We start from the raw sequence: 11893 nt of genomic DNA on the forward strand, positions 1-11893 counted from the left end.
CATTTGCTTTCACTTTGGTTTGTATCCCCAAAGAGAACTTATCATTGGCTGAAATCACTCTGCAGCACCTGACTCCCTACCTGCTCCTTTCTCTGCACCTCCTAAACCTCAACGCCCGCATCCTTCTCTATCATGTTGCCAAGATTTCCATCCTGGAAACAGGATTAGTAAAAGTAGGAAAGATTAAATTACTTAAATTATGAGATTACAAGAAGTACCTATTCTGCTTCCTTAATGTCATTCCCTTTTGCTAGGAATGTGCAAAGATATACATATATATATTTAGCATTTTAATATTTATTGCTATTTAGATAAGAGGAAATGTGAAATGTTCAAAGTTTTAATCACATTCATAGAGTCATAAAATGGCTTGGGTTGGAAGGGACCCATCTAGTCCATCCCCCCTTCCACTAGACCAGGTTGCTCAAAGGTTCATCCATCCTGGCCTTGCATACTTCCAGGGATGCTTCTCTGGACAACCTGTTCCAGTGCCTTACCACCCTCACAGTAAAGAATTTCTTTCTAACATCTAATCTAGACCTACTCTGTTTAGTTTAAAGATACTCCCCCCTTGATAATATTACAAGATATCACACCTCCTCTATAATAGGCAAGGCTGCAATATCATAGTTGCTGCTGAGTTGTTAAGGTCCACCACTGTAAAATTTTCGGATGACACCAAGTTGGAGGGGAGTGTCAATCTGCTGGATTATAGTAGGGCTCTGCAGAAGGACCTGGACAGGCTGGATCGATGGGCCGAGTCCAGCAGTATGAAGTTTAATGAGAAACAAGTGCCAGGTCTTGCACTTTGGCCACAACAACCCCAGGAAGAGCTCCAGGCTGGGGACAGAGTGGTTGGACAGTGGCCAGGCAGAAAGGAACCTGGGGATACAGACTGACAACAGCTGAACATGAGCCAGCAGTGCCCAAGTGGCCAAGAAGGCCACTGGCATCCTGGCCTGTTCCAGCAATAGTGTGGCCAGCAGGGCCAGGGCAGGGGTTGTACTCAGCACTGGTGAGACTGCGTCTCAATTCCTGTGGTCAGTTCTGAGCCCCTCAGTTTAGGAAGGACATTGAAGTGCTGGAGCATGTCCAGAGAAGGTCAAGGATGGTGAAGGATCTGGAGCTCAGGTCCTATGAGAAGCAGCTGAGGGAGCTGAGGGTGTTTAGGAGGCTCAGGGGGGACCTCATCCCTTTCTACAGCTCCCTGAAGGGAGGGTGTAGCCAGATGAGGGTTGGGCTCTTCTCCCAGGCAACCAGTGACAGGATAAGAGGACACAGCCTTACCCTGTGCCAGGGGAGGAAGGACATTAGCAGGCATTTCTTCACAGAAGGGGTGATTGGGCATTGGAATGGGTTGCCCAGGGACGTGGGGGAGTCACCATCCATGGAGGTGTTTAAGGAAAGACTGGATGTGGCACTCAGGGCCATTGTCTAATGGACAAAGGTGTTCAGTCATAGGTTGGACGCAATGATCTCTAAGGTCTTTTCCAACCTAGTCGATTCTGTGATTCTATGAAGATGGGAGGAGAAAAGATAGCCATCAGGGACCATACCTGCAACCACTGTGCAAAGACATTCAAATTAATTACTGGATAGTAGAAGACCCCATAGGATCCTTCTATTGGTAAAGATCCATCACTAAGGAAACACGGTCACCGTCGTTTTAGAAAAAGTTAGCATGAACAGCAGGACATTTCAGAAAGCAAAATGGGTGTCAGTGAACAAGTGCTAAATACCCTCTTTCAGTACAAGGAACAGTTGATCCAGGGATGTTTTTCACGCTGTTGTCTTGTTCTGTGCTAAATGAGAGGTTGTAATTTCAGAAATAAGATAATTTCTTTTAAAAAGTATCTAATTCTTGGTTTTACTATCAATTTCTTCTTACTCTATGTCTTTATTCTTAACTATTTTATTTTTTTGGCTCTGTCACATTACTCCTCAGCCCTGCCATTTTCTATGTGCCTGTACCAAAAGCATTGTAAACTTAAGAGGCCTCTTTTGATACTGGTTATGCAGTGAAAATGTATAGGAATTTCAGATTGCAAATATATAATGACACAAAATAGTCCAGGTCAAACTGGTTTTTGAGTGTGTTTGTTATCAGTGTGGGTTACTGAAGGACATTACATGTTTTGTTTCTTTGGAGGTTTTTTTTCTTTAAAATGTGGTAGTTTTGCACCTGAAATTATCCGTATTTTAAGTTCCAGTTCTGAATTCTCACTGTTCACTGCTGCAAGAACAGGTAATTCATGTATTGCATTTGTCCTAGTTTTGGCTGGGATTTTATTCTTAGCAGCTAGTGCTGTGTTTTGTCTTGCTGCTAAGCATATATAACAATACCCTAGAAAGGCAGTTCAGAGACCTGTCCAAGAGTGCAGGCAAATGTAGTGTCAGAGAAAAAAAAATACATCTTGCTTCACTCATGCTCCTCCTTTAACCTTTCTTATGTTTCAGATCTGGTTGTTTAAATTAACAATACTTAGTAGAGACCATGCTTGTAAATAAGATTCCCTAAAGAAATTGGGGAAAGAACTATTTTGGAAAAAAGATATAAAAGAACAGTGGATAAAGAAAATATCATTACTAACACAGTGCCCAGGGGTTCAAATTACTATGGTAAAGCATGTAATTACATATTGTTCCTCGTGTCCAACAGAAATGCCATTATATGATATAAGTATATAATATAAGAAAATATATTGTAGGGAGCACACGAAAATCATCAAGCTACAAGGAACAATCATCTCTGGCAAGTGAATGATTTCTTAGTAGTTTTAGTTTGCAACTTACTGTTTAGTATAATTTCAAAAAGGAAAAAGGTAAGAAGTGTTGGCCATTATCTCCTGTGATAATAAGATAACCTCAGAAAGATGTGCAGGATTGTTTGTAGTACAAATGCAGTTCCTCAAGGAAAATGCAGTTTGGCATCATTCTTACTGCTATGGATTTTGCATTATAAAGGCATCTCAGTGATACAACTGGATAATGGTGGCTTATGGCTTCTCAGAATAGATTATTAGATTTCTTTCTTTTCTGCTTGAAATTTTCCATCCTTATACTGCAATAAAAGTGTTGAAGCAATACTATCAGTCTACTTTAGCAAAACTGATTGTCATCGTGTTTTTTCACAACTCACACTGCATGTGTTTATGAGACTGAAAGATGGTGAGAGCTGCTACGAAATGCAAGCTCTTGAAAGGGTCTTAGTCATAATTTTCCTAAGGGAGTTTTCTTTCTCAGTGCATAGATAACAAATAGCAATGAAAATTCAGCGCTATTCAGCCCTACAGTTCTTCTATTACTCAGAGTTAATATTTTACTCAAGAACCACTAGTTATGATATTATTACCATAATAATGGCAATTTGTAACTCCTGCATTTCATAACAATAACAAGGAATTCTCAGCTTGGCTTAAATCCAATGAGACTTCTTGAGATGGATAAACTTTACCTGGCAGGTATGATAATTTATGTTTGGAAGTAACATCAGAGGTGAGTAGCATCTGTGGTAGCTGATAGCTCTGAACTATTTGTTAAGTATAGGTCTGCTTCCTAAGGGACAAAACTGTGTGCCTGTGCATGTGTGAATTCCGAAGAGCCAGATACATCAACACAGACACAGAGACTTACACAGTTACCGTGAACAACAAACCAGGTTGATGTAGTGTGCTGGTTACACCTGGAGGAGTGCGGACTCAGAGAGGTTTTTCTCTATGAGAACTTCCTCTGTGAGTTGATGGGACCAATTGGAGGCTGGTTAAGTTATTGACAGCCTGAGAAACCAGTTGGAGAAATTAATTTACCTGTGAACACACATTTTGAAGGAGGTGATGCAGGAAAATAAAGTTCTCTTTTATTTCCAGCGGCTGAGCAAGTAACACCAGCCTGGGCTCCCTCCTATGGGGGGGCTCGGGAGGCCACTGGGCCCCGTTTGCAACCAGGGGCCCCGATGGGCAGGAAGAGGAGAGGCTCATTTTTGAAAATCTTAGCCCATATTCTCCCCGCTTAGGCCGTGACTCGGCGGGGCCCTGAACAACTCAGAACAGCCCACACGGCCTGGGGGAGGCGGCCGGGCCCCCTGCTTGGAAAGCTGGCACGTCCCGGCAGGGAGGAGGGGTGGCCATGGGCAGTGGGTGCTGCAGCAGAGCCCCAGGGAGGCTGAGTGAGATCTCAGCCATCCCTTGCAAACCTCTAATCTTCCTTTGAATGAGAGGGAAAAACAGGAGAGATGCACCGATGTCAGTGAAGCAAGAGTTTAGTTTTTTTAGATGGAAGGAGAATGAGGAGATGGCTGAAAATACTTTTGTAAGCTGTAGGGTGGACTAATACTGCACTGAAAATTCCTATAAACTGTGGAGAAAGACATGGGGGTTGGAGTGTTCCATTTGATAGATCATTTGACCAGAAGTACCTGTGTTGAGAATCTTTTGCCAGGAGGAAAGAGGGGGATCTCAGTTTTCTGAGGATGAAGCATGAACAAAGAGAAAGAGAGAAGAAGAGAACTTTTGCTTTGGAACAGTTCATTCTTAAAAGTAAGTACCCCATGAGTTTGACATGGCCCACAAGCACAGCTCTGGGAAGGCTGTGAAGTTGGGAGGAGTGTCATGGTTGCAGATTCCTGGGTGGCTGCTATTCGTGAAAGTGAAGTCAAAAGAAAACTGTTTCTTTCCCCTCTTGGGAAAGATATCCCTATAGCCAAAAAGAGGAAGCTCCTCTCCCTGAAGTGAACTGAATAAGATTATTTAAATGGGAAACTGACTGAAGTGTCTTTGTATGTTGTTGTTAAGAAGGAATGGGAGGAAGGAGGAGGGAATGGTCTGAAGATCTTATTCTGAATTTACTATTTTCTTTTTCTTTGTGTGGTTAATAAAGTTTTTTATACCCTTTTAAGTTTTAGGCCTGCCTTGCTTTTACTCCTGGTTCTGTCTCACAACAGAAAATGAGTATATTTAAATTGGCAAATCAAAACTATGACACAGAGACAGAGCAATGCCTTTACTAGCAGCCAAATATCCATAACCATCCCCTTCATGAATATGAACAGAGTCCAGTCCTTTTCTGCCTTTCCATGTGATCAGGATTGAATGTTTTCTAGTGAAACATGAACACACCTTCACTCCCTATATTCATAAGCACAGCATGTTCCTCAAATAACAGTGTAGAAATTAATTGAAATTTATCCATTGTACTGTCTGTGGCTGGATGTCAAGCTCCTTATGATGTCCTTGGTGCAAAACTTGGGTCTTTATACAAACCACATCTCCTGGGTCATGAAAGAGTTTTCCCCAGTGCATTGCACACATAAACACAGACTGATTCCACCAGTAGGCAGCCTAAGACACTCTGGACTTCAAACTGCTGTTTCTAAGATCTGTAAGCCCTCTGTTGCTCGGTGACCTGTGTTCCCTTCTTCTGCTGCACCCTTGCCCTCCTCTCTGACGAAGCAGAGTTTCAGTCCTTTGGACTGACTCTTTTCTATTGTATCTGATGTCTGTCCTCAGCCCAATTTTGCATGTACCAGGTGTGGAAGTTCTTGCCTTGCATGGGAAACTGAATGGGACTGAAAACACTGTTAACAGTGAAATCAGGTCACTTTATTTCCACAACTAAATCAGATTTGGGGTTTGTGTGCACAAAGAAGAGAAGCATGAGGAGGATAGAGCAGGCCTTAGGCACAGAGGCTGCCTTTGGATCACCAAGCATTCATTGCCCCAAAAGAAAATGGTCATGGTCCACTGCAGCCTGCACTGCATTCTGTTCATCCTGCTTCTCTAGCCAGTTTTCTCCTTACGACCTGAAAGAGCTCCTGCACCTGATTAAAAAATTCCACCAGCTTCTGGAGTGAAAATGGGCCAGAACTAAACCTGTCCAATGGTGTTGGTAATGGCCTTGGCATCTGGGGGGGGGTTGGGGCAGTCATAGAATGTCTTGATGCCCTTCTATCTGGCTGCAGGTCTATCTGGGCCAAGATCCAGTCATAGAAGTGCTGAACGGAGGTGTAGACTCCAGGCTGGTTTGCTCTTGCACAGCCTTTTCCCCAGCTGGTCACACCAACGAGCCAGAAGAAGGCAGCATTGTTGTCTTTGCACACCAGAGGACCACCACTGTCACCCTGCAGTGGAGTAAGGGAGGAATAAGGTAATGTTTGGTTTAGTGGGTCAGCACTAGAGCTGTCTCCTTCTCTCTCACAGCCCTTGACAGAGGTGTATTCCTGGTAGAGTAAGTCTCAGCTCACATGCTGGAGCCTCCAGAACTTTAGCTGGGAGCAGGTCAAGGGGCTTGTATAGTAAGGCTCTCTCTCATCTCTGCACAGTGGTCCTGTGTGTGCAGAGGATGGATGTTCGAGGGTTGGCATCTGGACCTCTGGACTGCCAAGAGCACTGGATGTGCTTTCTGTGTGTAGTGCCAGGCCTCTGGGACAACAGGGACACTGGGCAAGGATCTGGAAATGGGGAAGGGAGGGAAGCCCTAAGAGTGGTAGGCAGCCGGGGCTGGGAGGGTGACTGGTTGGGCAAAGCAGGCCTTGGTCTGTGTTGGGTGGTGCTGCTCAGGCTGCCCGCGCTGCGGGGGGCTGAGGGGCTTGTCTCGCATTCCTACCTGACAGGGGTCGACGCCACCCACTGGGTAACCAGCACACAAGTTTTCAGTGTGGATGGCCCCTGTGTACCAGAGGCTGCTGTTACAGAGCTGGACATCAATGAGGTGGATCTTGGCCTCCTGCAGGACACCACTTGGTCTTTGAGCTGTGAGCGCATAAAGAAATGAGGATATGGCAGTTCCTTGGCCATTCCCTTCCCCTGTTGAGGGGTGAAGCCCTTCCCTGGGGCTTCCCTGGGGTTCCCTAGGCAAATACCATATTGCTTTGCTTTCCCTCTTCTGTCTGGCTATGGGGAGTGGTCCAGGGCTACCTCTCCAGAGGCAGACATCCTCCAGCCTGACTCGCTTCAGCCTCTGCTGTTGTTCGGCCTCCAGCCCATCTCCCTGGTGTGCCAAGTTTGCCCTCAGGGCATGTGTCCTTTTTGGGAACTCACCTCTTGTAGTGGTAGAACTCCAGCCAGAAATGTAACAGGTTTTCAACTCCGACACTTTCAGTGTGGCATCAGGCACACAGCCCAGCTGTACATAGTGGTTGCACACGACAGGCTGGTCCAATTTCAGCAAGGCAATGTCATTCCTCTCCTCACCAGGAATATAGCGTTCATGAACCCGTAGCTGCTTAATCTGGCGCACTTGCACCTCAGGGCCCAGCTCAGTCAACTGGGTGGTCCCCATCACCACGTGCCACATGTTGCTGTTCCTAAGAAGCACATGGAGAAAGAGGTGAGAGAGAGCAGAGTCATGTGCAGCACAAGAGTTCCCTGTCTTCTGCTTTGCAAGACAGAGAAGAAAGCAGTATGTATGACTGCCCTAGCATGACCTAGGCTCTGAGAATGTTGACCTAGAGGCTTCTAGGAAGCAGTGGCAAGAGTGTTCTCCTGAGCAGTCTCTCTGTTGGGGTCTGCAGTGCCCAGGCATTGGGTGTACTGCAGGGAAACAGAATGGGAGTAGCCCATGGTGCTGCCAACAGGATACCGGCTGGTGTTATGGAGATATACCCATTCCCTGATGCTCCCTACCTGGCGTTGATGAAGCAGTGGGCGGCTGTGAGAACCCACTCTCTGCTGATGAGGGACCCTCCACAGATATGTCCTGTGCCTGGTTTCCAGGGATCCTGGATGCTGACAATCCCAGCCCAGGCTCCTGGCTGGACAGCTGTGCCACCGATGATGTGCAGTTCGCCATAGTCTGGAGCCATGGGGTCATAGTCATAAGCCACAGGGCCATAGGAGGCAGACATGGGCCAGAGACCACAGGTCCCTCTGTAAACAGAAAGTCATTGCTGTCCTGCTTGGTGGCTTGTTGCTGCTCAGGTTGAAGGTCAGCAAACTTCCCTCCCCCCCATGGCATTGTTTGCATGGACAGCAGAGACAGGGAATCCCATGGGCCATATGTCTGTCCACCCCTGTTTCTGCTTGAGCCCCTTGAGCCCCATAGACAAGTTGTGCTGCAGCTTGAGTACTGTCAAGGAACTGAAACTCCTGCACTGGGCTCACAAAACTGTAGTGTGGCCAGAGGGGACAGGAAAAACCCTCAAATGTTGTCCAAACTCCCTCCAAGAGTCTGCGGCCACTTACCCACAGGTGTCCCATGTGCAAAGCACAGACCTGCACATGGCCAGTAGGACAAGGATGCATAGCAAATTCATCAATGCCAGTCACATGTATCAGCTGCAAGGAGTGAGGGCTCAATCAGTGCAGCTTCCAACTAATGCCTGCAGTATCTTTGGCCCTGGGGCTGATGTCACAGAGCAGCTGGTTCAGTGTTTTGGGCACAGTTGCCTTCAGGGGTGGGCAGTGGAGGGGAAACACAGCATCATAGAATCATAGACTGGTTTGGATTGGAAAGGAATTTAAAGATTATCTAGTTCTAATTCCCCTGCCTGAATGCAGGATGCTTGAAACCCCATCCCACCTGGGCTTAAACACTTCCAGGGATAGAATAGCTTCTTTAGACAGCCTGTGCCAGTGCCTCACCACCCGTGAAAGTTCCAAGCAGGAGGGAGGCAGAAGCTGGGACTGGACATTCCTGATAGGCCCCAGTGAATGCTGTGGATCAGGGTGTGCAGGCCTTGTGGCAGGCAGCAACATTTGGCTTCCAGCACTGCCTGTTAAAAGCTCACAGGAGCACACACCCCATGGGGCATCACAGCCTCTTTGGAAAGCTCGCTGACACCTTGCTCTCTGCATCAGTTTGTCACCAGGTTCTTCCGAAAAAACATTCAATAGAGAGCAGTATGTGTGTGTTTGGGTGCTGAGGATCCAATCCGGTTACAGCTTTGGTGTCCATGCTGGCCATGCCAGCTACAGTCTGGCAGACTCCATATCCTTGCTGTCTGTGGCTTCTGTTGCTTTCTGGGCCCACATTGACAAGGATGGTTTTGGCATCTGGGGTGTATGTAGTTAAGGACATGCTATTTGAAGCTGTAGACAGAGAAAGATGGTCCTGCTCTCAGCCCCACATACCAGTCTCCATGGCTTTGGTAAATACCGTACCAGTCTCATCTCATCAGTCTGGCTGCTGTTCTACCCTGCCTCCCTTTACAAGACTTAGCCACTTAAACCCAATGCAAGGTTGCAGAGAAGTGCTACAAGAACACGACAGAGAGAAGGTAAAAAGGGCCTAACGATGAGAAACCCGGTCTGGTTAACTTCTCAGGGAGAAGGTGAAAGATCAGGAATTGGAGCTTGATACTAAAGGAGACTTCAGCCTGGCAAGAAATACTTCAAAGACTATAGTTGACGTTAGGTAAGCTCAAACAGAAGGCAAGATGCATTTGGTGTTTTGGTTTTTTACCAGCAAGTGAAATGACTGTTAAGGCAGCTTGTGAAAGTAAGTCGGGGACAAATAAATTTGAACTGTGCTCAGCACTGTCCTTTCTTGAGTGAATCATTTTTCTGTTGTTTACTTTAATGAAGAGGGTAACACTTTCCCAAGTGGGAAGCTCCAAGTCTTGAGCTTTGGAGAGTACAGCCCTACTCCAGGAGATCATTCCAAAGCAGGTGGCTCAGACAAGTGCAACTTTATGATTTTGATTCAAAGCCATCCTGATGACCCAGCTGTGACTATTCCAGAAAGTCTACCCAGGCAGTTCCATACTCAGCATTAGGCCATTTTGATTCCACTCTGAGATGCAAATTCTATTGAGGCACCACATAGACACAAAGCACCCTAAGCTCACCCTTTGTAATCCCTCTCTAAGCCTTCTACCATAATTGGGTTCTTTGTGCAAGCATCATATGCACATTCCAAACATCTGCTTGGGAAAGTCTTTAAGGAAAAATATTTGAATGGAATTAATCAGAACATAGGGAATGTTTAAAAAAATCTCATTTTAGGAAGAAATTTTTTCTGTTGCTCCTCTAAGTGGTGAAAGTTTGCTTCTTTAAATGTTTCTGCTAGAGCCTGTATTTTGCTCTTGTAAATGGTACTCATACAATGTTCTGTGTATCCATTCTGACAGAAGAGACAAGAAGACATGAAAGCAAATAGAAAAGCAGAACAATACACAGATAAGATAAAAAGATGAGGGTAAAGTGAGTACTTCATTTTACAAGAAAATACCAAAGGGAAGTAAGGAAATGATCAATTTGAGATCAAAATATATTAAAATCACAGATTTTGAAGAATTGGGAAGTATACTGAAATGTCTCAAAATTGACAAAATAGAGTTTTGTGTTAAAAAATAGTGTTTGTATATTCATTAATCTCCAGTAAGTGTACCTAGTAAAAAATAAAAATGTGTTTTATTTAATATACATTATTTGCCTTACTTGACTTGAATTGCCTTGCTTGAATTCAACTGTCAAGAATAAGACTATGCCTTTTGTGAACTCATCTTTCAATTTTAAAGTTATTTGCAGAAAGGTCTGCACCTCAAATCAACAAGACATCTTCCTCTTTCTGATTCCTAACCCCAGACTCCTAACTGTCAGCTCTGTGCATGTGAGGTTTGAGTGATCCACAGCACAGTTTGGTCCTGAGCAGGTGCAGGCTGTGTTGGTTAGCCTGGAGAAAAGGAAGTACGTGAGACCCTACTGCTCTATTCCACTCCCTGAAAGGAGGCTGCAGTGAAGTGGGGATTGGTCTTTCCTCCCAGGTAACAAGTGGTAGGACCAAAGGAGCCAGCCCTCGGGTTGCTCCAGGCAAGGCCTAGTTTAGAAAAATTTCTTTACCAAAAGGCTTGTCAAGCTCTGGAACGGGCTGCCCAAGGAAGGGATCATCCCTGAACATACCTAGATGTATTTAAAAACCACAAAAACATCAGGCTTAGGGAACATGGCTTAGTGGTGGACTTGTCAGCGCTCGTACAGTATAGCAAACATAGGGAAAGGGGTAAAAGATCACTTGCAGTTACTGGTAACACTTGATATTATCTGTTGTGCTCATTTGAGTTTTTTCCTTAAGGATGTCTTCTAAGATATCTTTTAGACACACAGCCATCTGGACATCTTCCCTTCATGTAATTAGCATAGGACTAGTAATGCAGCATTTATCACTATTAAGGAATATTGCCAGAAGGGTTTAGACTCATTTACCCACTTTGAAAAAAGTTGTTATAGTTTAGGATTTATATGATGACGTAACAATGAGGACAAACATTCAAAGATACCCTTTTTAAGTGCTTCTCGAAAAATTAGAAGGCTTGACCATGGTTTTGTATCTAGACCACACTTCTGTGACAAGGAGATGAACTTCCTTGCTGTTTCTCCTTTCCACCCCGCTTATGTTACCTGGAAGTGAAGATACCTATTAAACTTTTCAATTAATTGGTAAGAGAGTGATGTGCAGGAGGAAGATTACTTAAAGTATGTATATTTTAATTTCAGATTTCATACCTATGCACATTTGCATATTGATAGTAACAACATTTTTGTTTTCCACATTCTGCTGGTATAGGTTGACCTTTATTTTCTTATTTGATATCAATAAAAATAACAGACCTGTAAAAGAGGTGCCCTCATCCCTGTTTTGATTTATACAAGGTCCACTGCCAATTCTGGAAAGCTCAAGATTACAAAAGTGGTTTAAGAGTGCCTCTGCCCTTCTCCCTATTTTCTGCTTGATTTTCTGTTCTTTCAGAGGCATAGTGTGAAATGTCTTCATATGTCCATTCTAGGGGATAATGGCATCTCAGTGCTGTATAGTGTGTCTGTGGAAAGGTGAAGTAAGATTAGGAAGGCTGCAATTTGGCCTCTTGGAAGACAGAAGAAAGGGAAATAATTGTTTAGCCACACTTCACCTGTCATTTACAGGTGCCTGGATTTGGTTGTAACACAGAAAAAAAATTATT

General features: G+C 44.7%; 1 protein-coding gene across 1 annotated transcript; it reads right to left on the bottom strand.

Annotated features, from left to right (window-relative positions):
• Positions 1-5640: 5640 nt before the first annotated feature.
• Positions 5641-7925, bottom strand: LOC106855615 (acrosin-like). The gene is made up of 4 exons (XM_088157019.1): positions 7625-7925; positions 7035-7371; positions 6601-6746; positions 5641-6115 (listed from the first exon to the last, which is right to left on the bottom strand). The coding sequence occupies exons 1-4, from the start codon at positions 7838-7840 to the stop codon at positions 5762-5764; spliced, it is 1053 nt and encodes a 350-aa protein (XP_088013145.1). The 5' UTR covers positions 7841-7925; the 3' UTR covers positions 5641-5761.
• Between the last annotated feature and the right edge of the window lie 3968 nt (positions 7926-11893).

Source organism: Sturnus vulgaris, chromosome Z (assembly GCF_052056855.1).
Source record: "Sturnus vulgaris isolate bStuVul1 chromosome Z, bStuVul1.hap1, whole genome shotgun sequence".
Lineage (NCBI taxonomy): Eukaryota > Metazoa > Chordata > Aves > Passeriformes > Sturnidae > Sturnus > Sturnus vulgaris.

What these genes read in the sequence shown, in the direction of transcription:
- LOC106855615 (XM_088157019.1), bottom strand. Translation starts at nt 7,840, where the DNA reads ATGTCTGCCTCCTATGGCCCTGTGGCTTATGACTATGACCCCATGGCT. An exon ending in GAGTTCTACCACTACAAGAG is followed by an intron (nt 6,747 to 7,034) that starts GTGAGTTCCCAA and finishes ATGCGCTCACAG; the next exon opens with CTCAAAGACCAAGTGGTGTC. An exon ending in GTGGCGTCGACCCCTGTCAG is followed by an intron (nt 6,116 to 6,600) that starts GTAGGAATGCGA and finishes ACTCCACTGCAG; the next exon opens with GGTGACAGTGGTGGTCCTCT.